At 43.2% G+C, this 18,362-nt stretch overlaps 1 protein-coding gene across 2 annotated transcripts in view; it reads right to left on the bottom strand.

Annotated features, from left to right (window-relative positions):
* TBXAS1 (thromboxane A synthase 1) overlaps positions 1 to 18,362 on the bottom strand; it is a 156,840-nt gene that overhangs the window by 105,152 nt on the left and 33,326 nt on the right. For both annotated transcript variants that reach the window (XM_059711959.1, XM_059711960.1), the window contains 2 exons: positions 9,847 to 9,940; positions 6,614 to 6,666 (listed from right to left, as the gene is read on the bottom strand). In XM_059711959.1, the coding sequence (XP_059567942.1) occupies positions 6,614 to 6,666; positions 9,847 to 9,940 (147 nt within the window). The remainder of the gene's footprint in view (positions 1 to 6,613; positions 6,667 to 9,846; positions 9,941 to 18,362) is intronic.

The following is an 18,362-nucleotide window of genomic DNA, read 5'->3' as shown; positions in this document are numbered from 1 at the left end:
ATGAAATTCGTGCACAGCAGCGGCGTCCCCTCAGCCCAGCCTGCACCCTCTCCAGTTTGGACATCCCTCTCACAATCCGGGACTGTTGGCTCCTAACTGCTCACCTGCCTGCCTGCCTGATCGCTCCTAACTGCCCTCCTCCTCCACCCCCCCAACCAGCCTGATCACCCTTAACTGCCTCTCCCTGCTGGCCTGGTCACCCCAAACTGCCCCCCTCTGCTGGCCTGGTTGCCCCTAACTGCCCCTCCTTGCTGGCCTGGTCACCCCTCACTGCTCCCCGCTGCCAGCCTGGTCGCCCCACGCAGCCTGCTGTTCAGTCAGTTTGGTTGTCCATTGCTAACCTCCCCCTGCCGGCCTTGTCACCCCATGCTGTTCAGTCGTTACTGTCACTGTGACGGTGTCCCATACAATTTGCATATTCCTCTATTATTAGTATAGATTCCCTGTGCTGCACTATATTCCCATGACTGTTTTATAACAACAAATTTGTACTTCTTACTCCCTTCAACTTTTTTACCCATTCTCCTCAACCCCCCTCACATCTGGCAACAATCAAGACGTTCTCTGTATCTATGAGTCTGTTTCTGTTCTTTTTGTTTTTTAGATTCAACTGTTGATAGGTATGTATTTTGGGTATGTTATTGTTCATATTTTTTATCTTTTTTTCTTTTCCTTCTTGAAGAAGACTCTTTAACATTTCATGTAATACCGGTTTAGTGGGGATGAACTCCTTTATATTTTTCTTGTTTGGGAAGCGCTTTATCTTTTCTTTAATTCTAACTGATAGCTTTGCTGGGTAGAGTAAATCTTGGTTGGAGGTCATTTTGAATATTTTTTGCCACTCCCTTCTGGCCTGCAAAGTTTCTGTTGAGAAATAAGCTGACAGTCTTATCGGAGCTCCCTTGTAGGTAACTAATTGCTTTTCTCTTGCTGCTTTTACTATTCTCTCTTTGTCTTTAATCTTTGGCATTTTAATTATGATGTGTCTAGATATGGGGCTCTTTGAGTTCATCTTGTTTGGGACTCTCTGTGCTTCTTGGACTTGTATGTCTACTTTATTCACCAGGTTAGGGAAGTTTTCTGTCATTATTTTAATTTTTTCGAATAGGTTTTCAATTTCTTGCTCTCCTTCTTCTTCTTCTGGCACCCCCCATGATGTGAATGTTGGTACACTCAAAGTTGTCCCAGAGGCTCCTTAACTATCTTCATTTTTTTAAATTCTTTTTTCTTTTTGCTATCTGATTTATATTTTTGTTGTTGTTGTTTTGCTTCCTTGTACTCTAAATTGCTGATTTGATCCTCAGTTTCACCTACTTTAATATTTATTTCATTTAGTGTAGCCTTCATTTCTAACTAGTTCTTTTCTTTTAATATATTTCTATTGATTTCAAAGAGGGAGAAACAGAAACATCATTTATGTGAGAAAATCATTGATTGGCTGCCTCCCACCTGACCCCTAGTGGGAATCGAGCCCACAGCCTGGGCTTGTGCCCTGACCTCCTGGTTCATGGGTTGATGCTCAACCACTAAGCCACATGACTAGCTCTTTTTTTATGGTTTCTATGTCCTTTTTCATGTTTCAAGATATGAAACTAGTGCTGGGGCAGCAGCTTAGGAAGTTCCCACTAAGTTCTTTGAGCATCGTTATAACCATCGTTTTGAACTCTGCATCTGGTAGATTACTTGTCTCCATTTTGTTTAGTTCTTTTTCTGGAGATTTCTCCTGTTTTTTCATTTGGGACCTGTTTCTTTGTCTCTGCATTTTCACTGCTTCCCTATGCTCATTTCTGTGTATTAGGTAGAGCTGCTATTTCTCCATAACTTGGTAGAGTGGCCTTGTGTAATAGATGTCCTGTTGGGCCCAATGGCACAGTCTCCACAGTCACCCAAGCTGGGTGCTCCAGGTGTGCCCCTGTGTGGGCTGTATGCACTGTCCAATTGTAGTTGAGCCTTGATTACTCTTGGTGTCACTGGGAGGGATTGATCTCCAGGCTGATCAGCTGTGAGGACTGGCTGAGACTACAGTGGAGAAACTGCTGTATAGGAATTGAACCAATGGAGCAGGACTTTCAGTGGACTTTGGTGCCCACCGAGTCTGCCCCTTGAATGTGTTGCTCATGGAAGTAATAGGGTTGTAATCCAGCATGGTCTACCCTGGGTCCACTGGCTTTGGAGCCTCCCAGGAGGTGCAAGGTCAGCCACTGCCTGTGCCCTGCCTGGGCCACCTGGCACAGGCTACAGAGTGATCTTCAGATGGCTGCTACTTGTGCTTGGCTTAGAGGTGCCCAGGAGAGGCCAAGCTGTGAACCAAGGCTGGATTTCAGTAATATCGTGCCTGGGGCCACTTAGCAAGAGGGTACGCAGAGACCAGCTGCTGCTTGTTTGAGAGACTTTAGGAACATCTGAAGCATGAAGCAAGAGAGGTCATTTGTATGAAAAAGCCACTGGAAATGGCTTGCGTAGGCCTGCAAGTTGGGTGGGGCTGGGTCTCAGGGAATGACCAGGGTAGGGCAAACAGTGTGAGTCAGGTTAATGGAGGCTCAGATATGGTGCCCACCTGCCAGCTCTGTGGAGGAGAGATCAGCAAAAGAACAATGGCCTTTGCCAGCACTTCTCTTTGATAGGAAGCTGCCAACCCCAGCTCCCCGTATGGCTCCTTTCAAGCTGCTGCTGTAGCACTAAAGCTCAGAGGGAGTGAGTTTTGAGTAAGTCCATGCACTGGCCCTTTAAGAGGAACTGCCTTGGATTCCAGCAGCCTCTGTGTCTCTCAGTCACAATCCCCACTGGTTTTACAGCCCAAAGTTATGAGGACTTCTCTTCCTGGCTTTGGGCTTGAGGGTCTGATGTGAGGCTGGGACCTCTTAGTCCTCAAAAGGACTTCCACAGCCAAGGTATCTTTCCCAATTTTTATCTGCCACACATGGGTGTGGGACCAGCCCATTCTGCATCTTTGCCCCTCTACCAGTCTCGATGTTTCTTCCTCTTTAAATCCCTAGTCATAGGACTTCCATTCAGCTAGATTTCAGACAGTATGAATGATGGTTGTTCTGTAATTTAGTTGTGATTTTGATTTGATTGTGGGAGGATTCAAGTACTGCATTTGCCTATGTTGCCATCCTGACTGAAAGCAGGCAACACTTCCGTTTTAAAAGGTGAGCCTATTGAGTGTCATCCAGGTTATAGGCTCAAACAGGACTTTACCCCCCCACCACGCTGCCTCTAACTGCAGGAGCGGACACGTTTCAAAAGAAGTCAGTATTTTGTGGCTCATTTTTTTTTCTAAAACAGAGAAAGGTGTTATCTTTGTGTGAAGAAATTATACCATCACCTTTCTTTTTTCCCCTCTCTCTCTCTCCTTTTCACCAGAGCTGGGAACAAAGAGTGGAGATACTACTGTAATTTCTATCTCTACAACCTCATTTGAAATCATTCTCTTTGATTTAAGTTTTCTTGAAATGAAAAGGATAAATTGTGCTAACTTACTAGTAGTTAAAGTTGGGGAAAAGTTGATTGGCCATTCTGTTGTCAAGGAAACCAATTTTCTTTCTTTTTTTTTTCTCCCAATTTTCTTTCTTTCTCTTATTCTCTCTCTCTCTCTCTCTCTCTCTCTCTCTCTCTCTCTCTCACACACACACACACACACACACACACATACACACACAAACACACACACACACACACGGCACCACACCACCCACCAGTTATTACAGTGCCCTTTAAATTCTTCATCTGAAATTTTAAGATTACTTTAAAATACCAATGGCTTGCCAAGACCGGTTTGGCTCAGTGGATAGAGCGTCAGCCTGCGGACTGAAAGGTCCCGGGTTCGATTCTGGTCAAGGGCATGTACCTTGGTTGCAGGCACATCCCCAGTGGGAGGTGTGCAGGAGGCAGCTGATCGATGTTTCTCTCTCATCGATGTTTCTGACTCTCTATCTCTCTCCCTTCCTCTCTGTAAGATATCAATAAAAATATATTTAAAAAATAAATAAATAAATAAAATACCAATGGCTCTACTCTGAAAATCTGTACAAGAAGTACTCAGGGAAGTAGTTCCTAGAATTCAAGCTCAGTGAGGCCTTTTCTAATTCTGGGGAAGCTACTGTCATTCTGAGTCAGTTCGATGCCTCAAAAATGTTTGAGACGGTCTGCAAGGTCAGTGTCAAATCAACTGCAAAGTGAGACTATTGGAAAGGAAAAGGTGGAAGGAGAACCTTTACAGAGCAATAGAACCACACAGGAGAAAGAGAAAGGTAAACAGTTCAATTCCTTGAGCCTCTATTGAGTATCTATCATGCCAAAGGCAAGAAGCCACACACACACACACACACACACACACACACACACACACACACACACACACGAAAGAAAAGAAAGACTAAACTGAAAGAGATCTTAGAGAGTGAGGTAGAGTTGCTTATTACTGAAAGATATGCACCATCTACTTGTCCTTCCATCAGAAGAATACACCTTCCCGCTCCATCAGTGTCATGGTTGGCCACATAACTTCCTGCCCTGACTCTGGGTTTGGCCATATAACTTGGTTTGGCCAATAGGATGTTAGCAGATATGGTACAGCAGACACTCAAAATACTCTTGTGCTATTGAGTTTGCTCTCTTGAATCTTTGCCTTTACCGTGAGAAGAGCCTGTCCTGCTATTCCCAGGAGGATGAGAGGCATGTGGAGCAGAGCTGCCCCAGCTGAGCCTGACCTACATGAGCCACCTCCCCAGCTGACCTGCAGGTGCACCAGGAAGCTCATCTCAGCGTCCCAGCCAAGGGTAGCTCAGATCAGTCAATTCCAGACAACCCTTAGGCACATGATAAAAAAATAATAATTTGTTGTTTAAGTCACGTCATTTTAGAGTAGTTTGTTATACAGCAATAACAAACTCATACAGAGAGCAACTAGTATAACATCTTAATTTATTACTTTCATGGTGTCACATAGCCAACTAAAGCGTGGTTAAGCAGACCTTGGCCAGACTGTGAGTTTCCTGGGTAGGGCTGTGTCCACGCAGGATACAAGTCAATCCCTTTCGGAAATCATCGCTGGGAGAACAAGCATCACGTATTCTGGGATCGGAGGACTCACAAGACACTGGACCCCATCAGGATGTGTATTAGGAACACAACAGAAATTTACTGTCCCAGAAAAGTTATCATTGACCTGGGAGTCTAGAAAAGAGCTACTAAAATTACCCAGTGGCTAAGGATAAACTGTGTGACAACAGCCTGAAATGATTAGGACACCACTGTGGACAGACACATGTCGAGAGTCAATTGATTCGAGTCTGTGAAATCTTGAATAGGGCAAATGCTCTGAGCATGGGTTTGTTCATTAGGTTCCAGAATTTCTTTCTTTCTTTTTCTTTTTCTTAGAAAGCTGGTGGGGAGCACACTCTGAAGTGTAAAAGGGAAAATTCAGGGAATAATAAAGGGAAGTCTATATTATTTTACCTGGTTGAGAACTAGGGTGACCCTATGTACATACAGGCCAGCCTTAATTTCCACTGCTGTCTTGGGGTAATCCTATCTAATAAGGAGGGAATATGCTAATTGACTGCCCCGCTCTCAAAGATGGCGGCGCCCACAGCCACAATATGGTGGCGCCCAGTCCCTTCAGCCCCGCCGGGGCAGCAGGCACGCGGCAAGGCCTCCAGTCCCCTCAGTCCCCCAGCCACCAAGGGCCGGCCTGAGGCGCAGGACACCAGGGCTGGCCAAGGCTTGCGCTGCCATCAGTGGCAGCAGCAGAGGTGTGATGGGGCATCACCTTCCCCTGATTGCCAGGTCACCTCTGGCCTCTGAGGGCTCCCGGATTGTGAGAGGGGGCAGGCCAGGCTGAGGGACCCCCCTCCAGTGCATGAATTTTCATGCACCAAGTCTCTAGTTATTAATAACACCCCCTTTCACTTTCAAAAGTATACTGGAATGGATGGTAGATGATATGATCATACAGCTGACAGTATATTTTACAGTACACAGGTCCATGTAGGATTCAGATAAGTTCATAGGGAAAGACCTGCTATGGGTTATGAAGGCAAAATAGACCAATGTATAGAGGGCTACTGGTCCCATTGCAGCCCACCTTCATGCACCCGTTATTGTGAGAGATGGTGAAGGCACCCAGGGCCTGACCAACTGGTCATTGTACTTTTTTCAAAATATGTTTTTATTGAATTTTTAGGGAGAGAGAGAGAGAGAGAGAGAGAGAGAGAGAGAGAGAGAGAGAGAGACTGATGTGAAAGAACAACATCGACCAGCTGCCTCCTGCATGTTCCTACTGGGGATCATCAATCCCATAACCCGGACATGTGCCTTGACCAGGAATGGAACCAGTGACCTTTTGGTGCATGGGATGATGCTCAACCAACTGAGCCACACCAGCCAGGGATGGTCAGGGTCCTAAAGCCTGGGAAGTGGTGGTGTTTCAGGCTAACTGATGTCCCCTTGGCCAACTCTGTGGTCTCTTCTAGGGGCCTCACCTGCTGGGCACTCCCTTTTGTGAATCCTCAAAAGATAGAAACACGTATACCTTCCCATCCTGTTATTACTTCCAAACAATTCACCACACAAAAATCAAAATGCTAGAAGAACGGAGTTTCCCTCTTACCCACACAGACGTCCATACAGCCTTCTGAGCTCCATTTGGCTTTCCCAGGAACCCTGCAGAAAACACACACTAGAGTAAGAATACTATTCAACAAAATGTCAAGTGTTCAAACTTAGTATTCAGAAAAGAAGTCTGGAACAGAGAGAACGCAATTACATAAACAATAAAAAAGAATTGAAGTGATATTGCTTTCAAGTACTTTGGAGTATTAGAATAAACTAATAGCTTTAAAAATATATATGTTGCCAAGGAAAAGTCTCCATCAGCTCTGCTTTCATGGACAGAAAAGATCATCTGTACTTAAACTATTTGTGTATAATTGCTGCTAAAATATTTGAAAACTGTTTGCTTTCCCAACTATGTTAACATTCCCCTCTGCAATTTGGTTTATATTATTATTATTTTTGGCAAAGCTTCTTTTCACAGCCAGTCTATGTGTAAACATCTGCTGGGTCTATCCAAATGATCACAAATTCTGAATTATCGTCATCCAAGTTCAATTTTAACTAAAATCAACATATTCAGAACCTTAGAGCAACTTTATATAGGACAAAACATGACACATTTCATAGTGGGGAATGATTATATATGGAGGTATGTGTGGGGATGGGGGTGGAGGCTCAGAAAATGCTAAACTCATTGTGTTGTAGAGATGGAGTTGTGTATAGGGATGGAGTATGTGTGCAGATACACATAGAGGGATTGTATGGGTGAAGGGTTAGAAATTGCTAGATCCTTTGTATTGTGGAAATGAAGTTTACATTAAAGCGTGCATGGGTTGGGATGGAGGTGGAAAATGCTAGCCCTGTGTTGTGGGAATGGAGAATACAAGAATCTGGCCAGACATAGGATGGGTGGGTGAGAGTTTAAAGTTGGGGAGATCAAAGAGGTGGGTGTCCTTGATGGAAATACATTCCATTTTCATTAAATCGACTTTCATGGTCTAAGTTTGCCATATATCAAGGAAATCATATATGAATATAAAAACAGTCACTGAAATTGCTGTGTTCTCAAAGAACTTGGCAGAGTTCGCACATACAAGGATGACGAGCTGAAGAAGAGCATCCTGGAAATTATCCAGAGGGAGGGGCACAATGTTCTCTTCACATCGACAGTCAGACTGTTTCCCTCCAAATGTTAATACCAAAGTAATTACTCAACTGAATGCAACTGATCACCACACACACACACACACACACACACACACACACACACACCAAAATATGTGGAATATATTAAATTTCCTATCTGGGCTGTTGTTCTATTTTGACACTGAGAAATTTCTTCACACTTGCTTCAGGAATCTCACACAGAGCCCAGATGAGGTAGCTGTGGGCTTAACGTTGTGAACTGGCCACCCTGAGATAGAGATGAGAAGTGTTTTTTTAAAAATATATTTTATTGATATTTTATAGAGAGAAAGGGAGAGCGATAGTCAGAAACATCGATGAGAGAGAAACATCGATCAGCTGCCTCCTGCACACCTCCTACTGGGGATGTGCCCGCAACCCAGGTGCATGCCCTTGACCAGAATCGAACCTGGGACCTTTCAGTCCGCAGGCCGACGCTCTATCCACTGAGCCAAACCGGTTTTGACGAGAAGTGTTTTTTTAAAAAAAAAAAACTAAGAAGAGAGAAACAGCAACAGTAAAGAGTGAAAGTGGCTGTCGGACAGAGAAAGGGACAGAGGAATGGATGGTAGCTGATATGGTCATACAGCTGACAGTATATTTTACAGTACACAGGTCCATGCAGGCTTCAGATAAGTTCATGGAGAAAGACCTGCTGTGGGTTAGGAAGGCAAATTAGACCAACGCACGGAGGGCCACTGGTCCCATTGCAGCCCACCTTCACGCGCCCGTTGTTGTGAGGGATGGTGAAGGCTCCCAGGGCCTGACCATTGGCCATTGTATTTTTTTTTAAATATGTTTTTATTGAATTTTTAGGGAGAGAGACACTGATGTGAGAGAGCAACTGAGAAGGAAGCAGGACAGAAATAGCTAGCGTGATTTTCTATCTGGCACCAAGGGCCTGCCTTTCCGGGGGGCGGGGGTGTGGGGATTCTGAAAAGACCTCAAAGGGTTATTATCAGGACTGGCCCAAATTGGGTCCTTCCTGCCTTCGGCTTAGTGGCTCTCACACGCTGAATCTGTTGGCTCCTGATGTCGGGTCTAGTGGCAGCACCCCCGTGAGTTAGCAGAATAGACCATTGGCTTCTGAGAAAACCCAATGAGAGGGAAACATTGAGTTTAGAATATAGAGCCTTGGGCCTATATCTACAAATGCAGACATTTCCACTTGCTAATCAGTCACTCTGACAAGTCAAAGGCATCTCACTGAACCAGCTTCCCTTCCAACAACTCATGGCCATTTCCCCATTTCCCTGGCTCCAAAGTTACAGGCACATTTGACTCATCTTGCTCTGAATTCTCTACACCTAATTAGTCACACGAGGTACTAATTTTGTCCCCAGCACCCCTCTCTTTTCACTGTTATTAGCACCCTGAGCCAAGTCTTCACTTCACACCTAGACTTCAACAACAGTCGGATTCTGCAGTCCTGACCTAAATTCTCTCCCTTACAGAGTAATCGCCCACTTTGCTGTCCCTCTCTTACTCAAAAATGATAGCACATGAATGGTCCTTCACTTGCCTTTCTAGACTGTCAGGAAATTGTTCCACCTTCCCTTCCCTCCCTCTGTCTCACAGCTGCATTCCTCAGGGGTTCCCAGTCTTTGGCTTCCAGGCTGCTCATCAAGCTGTGCCCTGGTTCTCAGGCAGGTGCATCACACACATTGTCGCTCTGCATCTGGCTTGTGTGTCCTTGTCTTTGTGTCCATTGCCCCTGCAGGACCCCTTTCTCCAGGAAGTCCTCCAGGATGGCTCTCCCTCTCCTCTGATGGACAGCTACCCCATCTAGCGCTAGGATAGATCTGATCTGGTGATGTCCACCACTATTTGGTATGTGCCCTTGAGGGCATAAGTAACTTCTACTTCTTCCACACTCCAGGGCTGGCACATTTAGACACTAACTAACTGGTTTTTTTGGGTGAATGGATGACAGGACTCAGTGCATATTGATAAGTGATAAGCAATAGGTCATTGTCATCACATAGCACCTTCCCATACCAACCACTCCAGGTGTGGGTGACCTAGACAGGAGCAGTGCTTCAGGGCAAAGCTGCACTGGGCTCAGCATGTCTTATGCTGGAAGGCATGGACAACAGCCCTTACCTGGCAGAAAAACGTCAGGTTTCCAATAAAAGGAGAAGGCTTGGGATGTCTGATGCCCAACTTCTCCAGTCTTGAAAATGCCGAAGTGGAGTACCTGAGGGGAAAAGCAAATTAAAAACCAGAGAAACTGAAGTTGGCATTCATGCTTTTGGCTTTATAAGGTGTCAGAATTATTGAGTCCTCCAGAAGTAATGATAGGAAAAGCCGTTTCCATTGACAATACCTAAGGATTGAAGTGGTAGAGGCCAATAGGGGAGTGAGTGGCATAGAAGCCCGTAAATTACTCCGGATTGAGTGACCCCTGAGACATGATGTCCAAATGCCCTTCCCCACCTAAAATGCCCATCAATAAATTGTTCTTTAAAACACATGTCTCCCTTTGCCTCTAAACCAGTGGTTCTCAACCTGTGGGTCACGATCCCTTTGGGGGTCGAACGACCCTTTCACACGGGTCGCTTAAGACGATCAGAAAACACATATATAATTACATATTGTTTTTGTGATTAATCACTATGCTTTAATTATGTTCCATTTGTAACAATGAAATTGGGGGTCACCACAACATGAGGAACTGTATTAAAGGGTCGCGGCATTAGGAAGGTTGAGAACCACTGCTCTAAATCTACCATGAACAATTGTTTCAGAAGGCAAGGGGTAAAAAATCGCAATGGCAGAGATAAGTTCCCTGTGCAAATTTGTCTGTTTTCTTGGTCAAAATTGACCCCTGCACAGAATTTGTCCCTCAGCACGTGTTTAGGGACAGAGTGTTCTCTCCGTCCCTAAAAATAAAAAATAGGGACGGAAGGCACACCCCATGGAGACGAGACCTCATCAGCAACCACTAACAACCCCTTCATGTCTTTGTTTGCACGGCCTGAAACCATATGGGAAACATATTTTCTTAACCAAAAATCAGGAAATGCCGCCTGACAGATTTCTATGCCACTTTCCAGGAGAGAGCGGCAGTCTGAGAAGTGCATGTGGCTGTCAAAACATTGGAGTTACTGGGACGTTTCAACAGTTTATGGGAACAGAGGGAGAGCGCCGGGAAAGTCAGCGCTGGTTCTGAAAACCCTGGACATATGGCTGTGATCCCTGATCAGCCAGCTAATTAGGTCAAAAGTTCAGTTAGTTCAGAAAAATTAATGAGTCAAACTGGGTGTTTAGCATCATGCAGAGATCAGCCAAATCTTAATTTAGGAGCAAGAAAACTATGGGGTATCAGTACAGCTGGGCTTCATAGCAGACCTGGAACTTAAGAAAAACAAACCCACTGCTGGAAGAATCTCTCGCTTATTATTAGAAAAATGGAATGTTTGCTAGGGTCTTTGACCTTCCGACTTACAGTCCAGTGAGGAGCACTTCAAATAAGAACTTTTTATCGAACATTCAGATATTCAAGCAAAGGCCAGTTCAGCTTAAGGGTTGATTTGTGTTATTCTGAGCAATGGGTCTGCTTTTTTTAAAACAAAACATATTTTTATTAATTTTGGAGATGAAGGGAGAAGGAGAAAGAGAAAGTAACATCAATGATGAGAGAGAATTACCGACTTGCTGCCTCCTGCACGCCCCACACTGGGGATCGAGCCCACAACCTGGGCATGTGCCCTGATCGGGAATCGAACCGTGACCTCCTGGTTCATAGGTCGACGCTCAACCACTGAGCCATGCCAGCCGGCTGAGTCTGCTTTTACAGTGGCCACAGGGGAGAACCAGGCCAGGGCAGAAAAGGAAGAGGGTTGTGCTCCCAGCTCCCCCGACCCAGGTTTCCACCATATGGCTGCATTATCGGGTTTGAATGAATCCCCAGGACCTCACATTTCTGTCCCTGTGCAAGTGTAATTACAAACCACCATCGAGGGCCATGTGCGAATTACATGGATCAGTCACGCCCACACTCCTCTTCATTAGTGTGTGTACCAAAGGTTGACAGCATGGGGTGCAAGAGTTATTCTTTCAAGTCGGAGATGATAGTTTAAATAACTCCCCACACACCTAAGAGCAGAGAGCAAAGGCGGCATGCCAGTCCACTTAATACTCCCCTCAGGATCTCACACCTGGCTCCTAGGTGCATGTCTTCATCAGTTTTTGTGAATTATTTTTGAAATATAATCTCTAATGGGTAGAAGGAAATATGTCATCTTGGGCCACATAATTACATCTTAATTTTGTAATTAGATGTCTTGATTGTCTAATTAAAGGACAAGAAGTCTGTGCCTAATTACACATGCTAATTATTATGCAAGTCCATGTCCTAATTATGTAACTCCACTTATGAAAATACTGCTTGTGTGCCCCTGCACAAAATTCAGACATTTTCAAAGAGATGGCATCAGCAGAGAATGTTCTAGTCACAGCCATCAACTTCACTTGCAGCCTAGACTCAAGTGTAGACCTTAAGGGTCTTGAGCTAGGAATTGCCAAATGTTGCCATCAGTAACTAGAGTCCTTGCGCCAAAATCAACAGGAAGAGGTCCCTGCCACCAGACTACCGAGCAAAATTGCATTTGTCTCCCTCCCCCTTCCTTCTCTGCACCCTTGTTTCATATTCCCTGGTCCCTGGGTCCCCTCTCTCTCAACAGGCTCTTAACCCAGAATCTATGAACCCCAGGAGTTAGAGGTTGAATTGTGTCACCCCAAAAAAGATAAGTGGAACTCCCCACTCCCAGTACCTCAGAGTATGGCCTTATTTGGAGATAGGGTGTTGCAAATTTAATTAGTTAAAATTAGGTCCTACCAAAGTAGAGTAGACCTCTAATCCATTTTGACTGATGTCCTTATAAGAGGACGGCCACGTGAATGGAGGCACGGGGAGAATGCCAAGTGATGTCAAAGGCAGAGATTGGCGTTATGCAGCGGCAAGCCAGGGAATGCCAAAGATCATCAGCAAGCCACTGGAAGCTAGGAAGAGGCAGGGAAGGATTCTCCCCTCCAGGTTTCAGAGGGAGCATGGCCTGTACCTGCCTTGATTTCAGACTTCCAGCTTTCAGAACTGTGGGGTTTGCAAATGCCAGTGTTTTAAGCCCAGTTTGTGGTACATTGTTATGGCGGTCCTACCAAATTGATAAACCAGAATACCCATGAATGAAAAAGGATTTTTAAAAATATCCTGCTGATACTTTAAAAGTTGTCATTGTGAGAGAAATTTGCTCTTTTATGTTAAAATGTGCCATTAATTCCTGTGTCATCAAAAAAGTGCAGGTGGCCGAGGATGCTGCTGTGAAAAGCAGGTGGTACACAACTGTGCTGTGATATTTAGAATAGCTTCCCTTTGTATGGGCATGCATGCAAATGGATCTCACAATTACTAGTATGCCTATGCACATGTATCATTGCTTACATTAAGGATACTTAGTTGGAAAATGACAACAAAAAGTGTATGTAGTAGCTTCAGATACATCCTTTGATTTTACTGTGACAAATAACGCAGCGATTTATTGCTACAGGACCCCAATCTTGCAATGCCAGGGTGCACCTTATACTGTCAATTTTCAAAATAAATTGTGACAAATGGCTCATTTTCAAAATAAGATTCCATTTTTAAAGCCTAGAAATTTCCCAACATTCTGTTTTCCCCAAGACAAAGCCTTTTCTTGATGCATTCAACAAGAGTGGTCAGCCCATTGTTCAGCCAATGAAGACACCCACCATAAATTGGGGAATATTTTGATGAGTGGAATATTAAAGAGATGGTCAAGCTGATTGGAGCTTGGAGCAAAAGAAAAAACCAGTCAAATGAGAAGCTACCCTCTACGATTTGCCTCTGCATATTGTAAGCAGTCAGAGAGGAGTTGGTTTTTCTCTTGTGTGCTTCTGGAAACAGCAGCTCCTCGGCTCATTCATTATCCTCACCATCACTATCAAAGAATTCCTGCTTGGCCTAGCCAGTTTGGCTCAGTGGATAGAGCATCAGCCTGTGGACTGAAGGGACCCAGGTTCGATTCCAGTCAAGGGCACATGCCCGGGTTGCAGGCTAGATCCTCAGTAGGGGGCGTGCAGGAGGCAGCCGATCAATGATTCTTCCTCATTGTTGGTGTTTCTATCTCTTCCTCTCCCTTCCTCTCTGAAATCAATAAGAATATATTTTTAAAAAGAAAGAATTCCTGCTTGGTGAGCTGCTTTTGGAAATTTCAGAGGCTATTGATGTTTTTGAAATGGTGAAAGATTTCTTTGGCAAATAACACTTCTCCTGGGATGAAAAGTCATGATGCTCCAGGAACAGGTGAAGCCCGGGGTGCCAGGTAGCCCACCTGTGCTACTCTGTGGGGAAGAAATTTGCTTTCTCATGGTTACCCTACTCTCGCCACATGCATAGCCATCAAAGGCTTTGCCAGAAATTTCATAAAAAAATTGGGACCACATCAAAATCTTCATTAGAAAAAAGGCCTTAAATCATTGCCTTTTCAAAAGGTTTTATGACAAGGGAACAGGATGTGAGGTTTGCTAGCTCTCCAGAAGAATTACTTTATAGAAATTTGAGCAAAAAAGTTAGAACAATCATGGAGAAAGCCTACTGTCATTTTATTGTAATTCTTTATAGTTTTTATCTTCTGAGTATTTTTTATATGTTTGAGATCATATTCTCTACTAGAGGCCTGGTGCACGAAATTCGTGCACTGGGGGGGGGGAGGGTATCCCTCAGCCCAGCCTGCACCCTCTCCAATCTGGGACCCCTCGGGTGTTGTCCGACTGCCGGTTGGACATCCCTCTCACAATCCATGACTGCTGGCTCCCAACCACTCGCCTGCCTGCCTGCCTGATTGACGCCAAACTGCTGCCCTGCCAGCCTGATCACCCCTAACTGCCCTCCCCTGCTGGCCTGGTCCCCCCAACTTCCCTCCCCTGTCGGCCATCTTGTGACCATATGGGGGTGACCATCTTGTGCGAGGGCATGACGGTCAATTTGTATATTACCTTTCTATTAAATAGGATAATATTTTTTCTATTTCTATTTCCCTTTATTTCTATTTTTCTCATTTAACATAAGGAATACTGTATGTCCATGTTATTAATCCATTATGGATATTACTTTTAAGGCAATATAATATTCTTCTTGTGCACATATAACTTACTAAACTATTCTTATTGTTTAATATTTAGGGTGTCTTCAGTATTTTTGCTAATTTTTATGCTCCTATAACGAACATCTCTGGGCATGAAACTTCTCTAGTACTTTATACATGAAGCTTTTCCAAACCTGAAGTCCATGGAGTCCCTGGTGTTAAATGTTGGTACACTTGCCAAAGTGCTTTCCAGAAAGTTTGTCCCAGTCAGCCTCACTGTCAGTGTCCATTTCACCAAATACTCTCATAAAATGTTTTCCTATTTTTATCGACACATCAATGTATCTGGATGCTTGCATTTCTCTCATCACTAAAGAGAGAGAACATTTTTGCCATCCTTTTTTCTCCAATTTCAAAAATATTTCCCAACTTTGAAGTTATTCTTTCTTCTCCCCACCTCATTTCCACTACAGTTTATGTAGGTGTCAGGCGGAATTATGTCACAGCAATTAAAGCATTAGTTGGAAAATGAACAGTTATTGACGGGAGACTGCAAGCTGACTCCAAGCACATATTTAGGCAAAGGGAAGAAATGAGCAGTTGTAGTCTGAACAGTTTTCATTTAATAACTACAGCCTTATTAGCTAAATTTAAATTCTATATCCTTCTTCTTTCTTTCCCCGTTCTTCCCCCACCACTATAATAGAGAAACTGTAAGTACAGAGCTTGCTTCAATCATGCATTAAGCAAGAGTTCCTTGGAAATATAGAGTTTCTATGGGAGGTCATTTCAGTTCCCCTTTAACACCTCATTTCTGTTGTAGCGTCCTCTGGCTCGTGTTCAAGGCCTCTCCTATGACTCATCCCCTCAAGCCCTTGATCTCACTTGCCATCAGGGCTGGAAATCATCTGGTGTATATCTGACGGATTGGTATGGCTCATGTGTAGAAACACCAATTGTTTTTTTTATGCTAATCTTGTAATCAATGAGCCTTCTAAACTTTCTTATTGGTTTACATATGGAATCTCTTTGATGGAATTTCTGACAATTACATGTTATGCAAATAGTATCAACTTGATCTCTTTTTAATACTTTGTCGCACTTTTCATTTTCTTTTCTTATTCCAGTGGCTGGGACCTCCAGTACAATATTTTTAAAAAGCTGTAAAAGAGGGTGCCCTTTTCATATTCCTGACTCTATGGGAATGCATCTAATGTTTCAAAATTAAGTGTGAGATTTTATTGTAGATTTTTGATAGATATTCTTTATTGGGTTAAGGACATTTCCTTCTATTCCTACTTAGAAAAGTGTTTCTTATTAGTCTTGCCATGGTTTTGTCTATTTTATTAATCTTTTCAAAGGACCAACATTTGCTTTTATTCATCATTTCTATTTTTTTGCCTTCTATTTCATTAATGTATGCTCATATTTTTATTATCATTTTCCTACTGTTTTCTTTGATTTTACTTTTTGTTTCTTTTTTTAACTTCTTAACAATTTAGCTCACTTATTTTCAATGTTATTTTATTTTTAATGAATGCATTTAAGACTGAAATCTCTCTCTCAGTATGTCTTTAGTTGCATCTCACACATTTTTAAATGTAGTACACTCAGTATCTATTGTAGTCTACTAGGGAACTTCTGAATATAAAATATACTAAACTAAAGAGTTCATTTCATAACATCTTACAGTGGTGACATGATATTTTTGTGTCATGATGAATTCATGGATTTAAATATTTTTTATGTGTTTGGATCCATTGCAATTATTATTTCATTTATCAAATTATCCCGTCTTCGGCTGGTTGAGTGCATGTAAATGTGTTCCTGAGTACTTTTGACAGAACAGCTTCCTTACTTTCTTAAATAACAAGATGTTTCAGGTTTATCTTGCACATTTCTTGCACCAAACCTGGACCAGCCATTTCCCCAAGAAGCCCTGGTTCCTTTTAATGTAAAATGGCATCTAGGGACCATAAAGGAGGAAGACTTTTCACTGTATTTCTAAGTGATACTTCATGACACCATATTTGATTCTTCAACCATGTGAATGCCTATTCAAAAACGTAAATAGATTTTGAAACTTGTTTATTGACTCCTTTGTAATTAAGATTATTTTAAATGTATAGCGGTACCTCACCTAAAAGATCAATATGGGCAATCCTACCAAAAAGTGAATGAATTCTTTTACGTAAACTAATCTTTCCTGACTGTACTTGTTTCCTATTGCTGTTATAACAAATAACCACAAACTTAGTGGCTTAAAGCAACACAACTTATTACCTAATGGTTCTGGGGGCCAGAAGCTTAAAATCAGTCTCACTAGCCTAAAGTTGAGGTATCAGGTAGGGACGATTCCTTCTGGAGGATTCAGAGAATTATGGATTCTTTATTTCTGCCACTTGTGGCTACATCTCTCCAATCTCTGCTTCCAGTCATCACATCGCCTTCTGCGACCGACTCCTCCTGGGTCGACTCCTCCCTTATAAAGATCCTCAGGTTACATGTAGGGCCCACCCAGGTAATCCAGACACTATCCCCATCTCTAGATCCTCAATCCTATCTTTCAAGTCCCTTTTGCCATTGAAAGTGGTATTCTACAGGTTCCAGGGATTAAGACATGGACATCTTTGGGGCCACTATTTAGCTACCACACCAACTTATATTGTGTGTAGATCCTGATTTTATGGTGGAGTTTTGAACTGTGCCTATACTGTAAAGGAGAAGTGTCTGGTGTCCGGATTGTCAGAGCTTCCTGTTTAGGGAGAACTGGGTGTCACAGCTGCTGGAAGATGGAAAGGAGGCAAGCCCAGAGCTCCAACGACATTCAGCCTCTGCCTCCGGCACCGCTGAACCAGGCTTTGGTGGCCCTGGCATCTAAACAAGCAACAGAAGTATTTTAAAGAAAATACTACAATTGACCAGTTGATGGTCATTGCAGTGCAGTTAACTATTCCATGTTTATCTCAACTTTTCAGGGCAGGAGAGTCAGTTGAGTCAATAAATCTTAATTGATATTAAGATGTTATTCTTCTAAATTCAGTTGTTTGGATAGCATCTTTAGAGTCTTTGCCATTATCTGTAAATCACTTGTGCTATTTTACTTCCTATTTCCTCTTTGAATAAACTTAAATGCATTTGTTTTCAAAGGAAACTTTATGTCGTGACCACAGATAAAAACCGTTCCCATAAATAAAAACTCATGTGAAAAATAAATACTTCACAATGGAAAATTCCAAAAGCCCGTGAAGATCTCACCTGCCGAAGGTAATTCCACAGGCCAAGGCTGGGCCCAGCAGGCCACATTTTAAAATGTGCTCCATCGAGGTCTCCCTGGCTCAGCTGATAGTTTAATACCAAGGCCAGAGAATGAGAACAATTCAGTCCTTGTTCAATATTCATGTGGAGAATGAGATCAAATGAATCTATTGTCTTGTATTTCCTCTCTCAAAACTAAAGAGAGCTGGTCTGCATTTGACACTGGGTTTATTCCAAACTATGATAGGTGTTTAC

Source organism: Myotis daubentonii, chromosome 10, assembly GCF_963259705.1.
Source record: "Myotis daubentonii chromosome 10, mMyoDau2.1, whole genome shotgun sequence".
Lineage (NCBI taxonomy): Eukaryota > Metazoa > Chordata > Mammalia > Chiroptera > Vespertilionidae > Myotis > Myotis daubentonii.
This window is presented reverse-complemented; position numbering and strand designations above follow the sequence as displayed.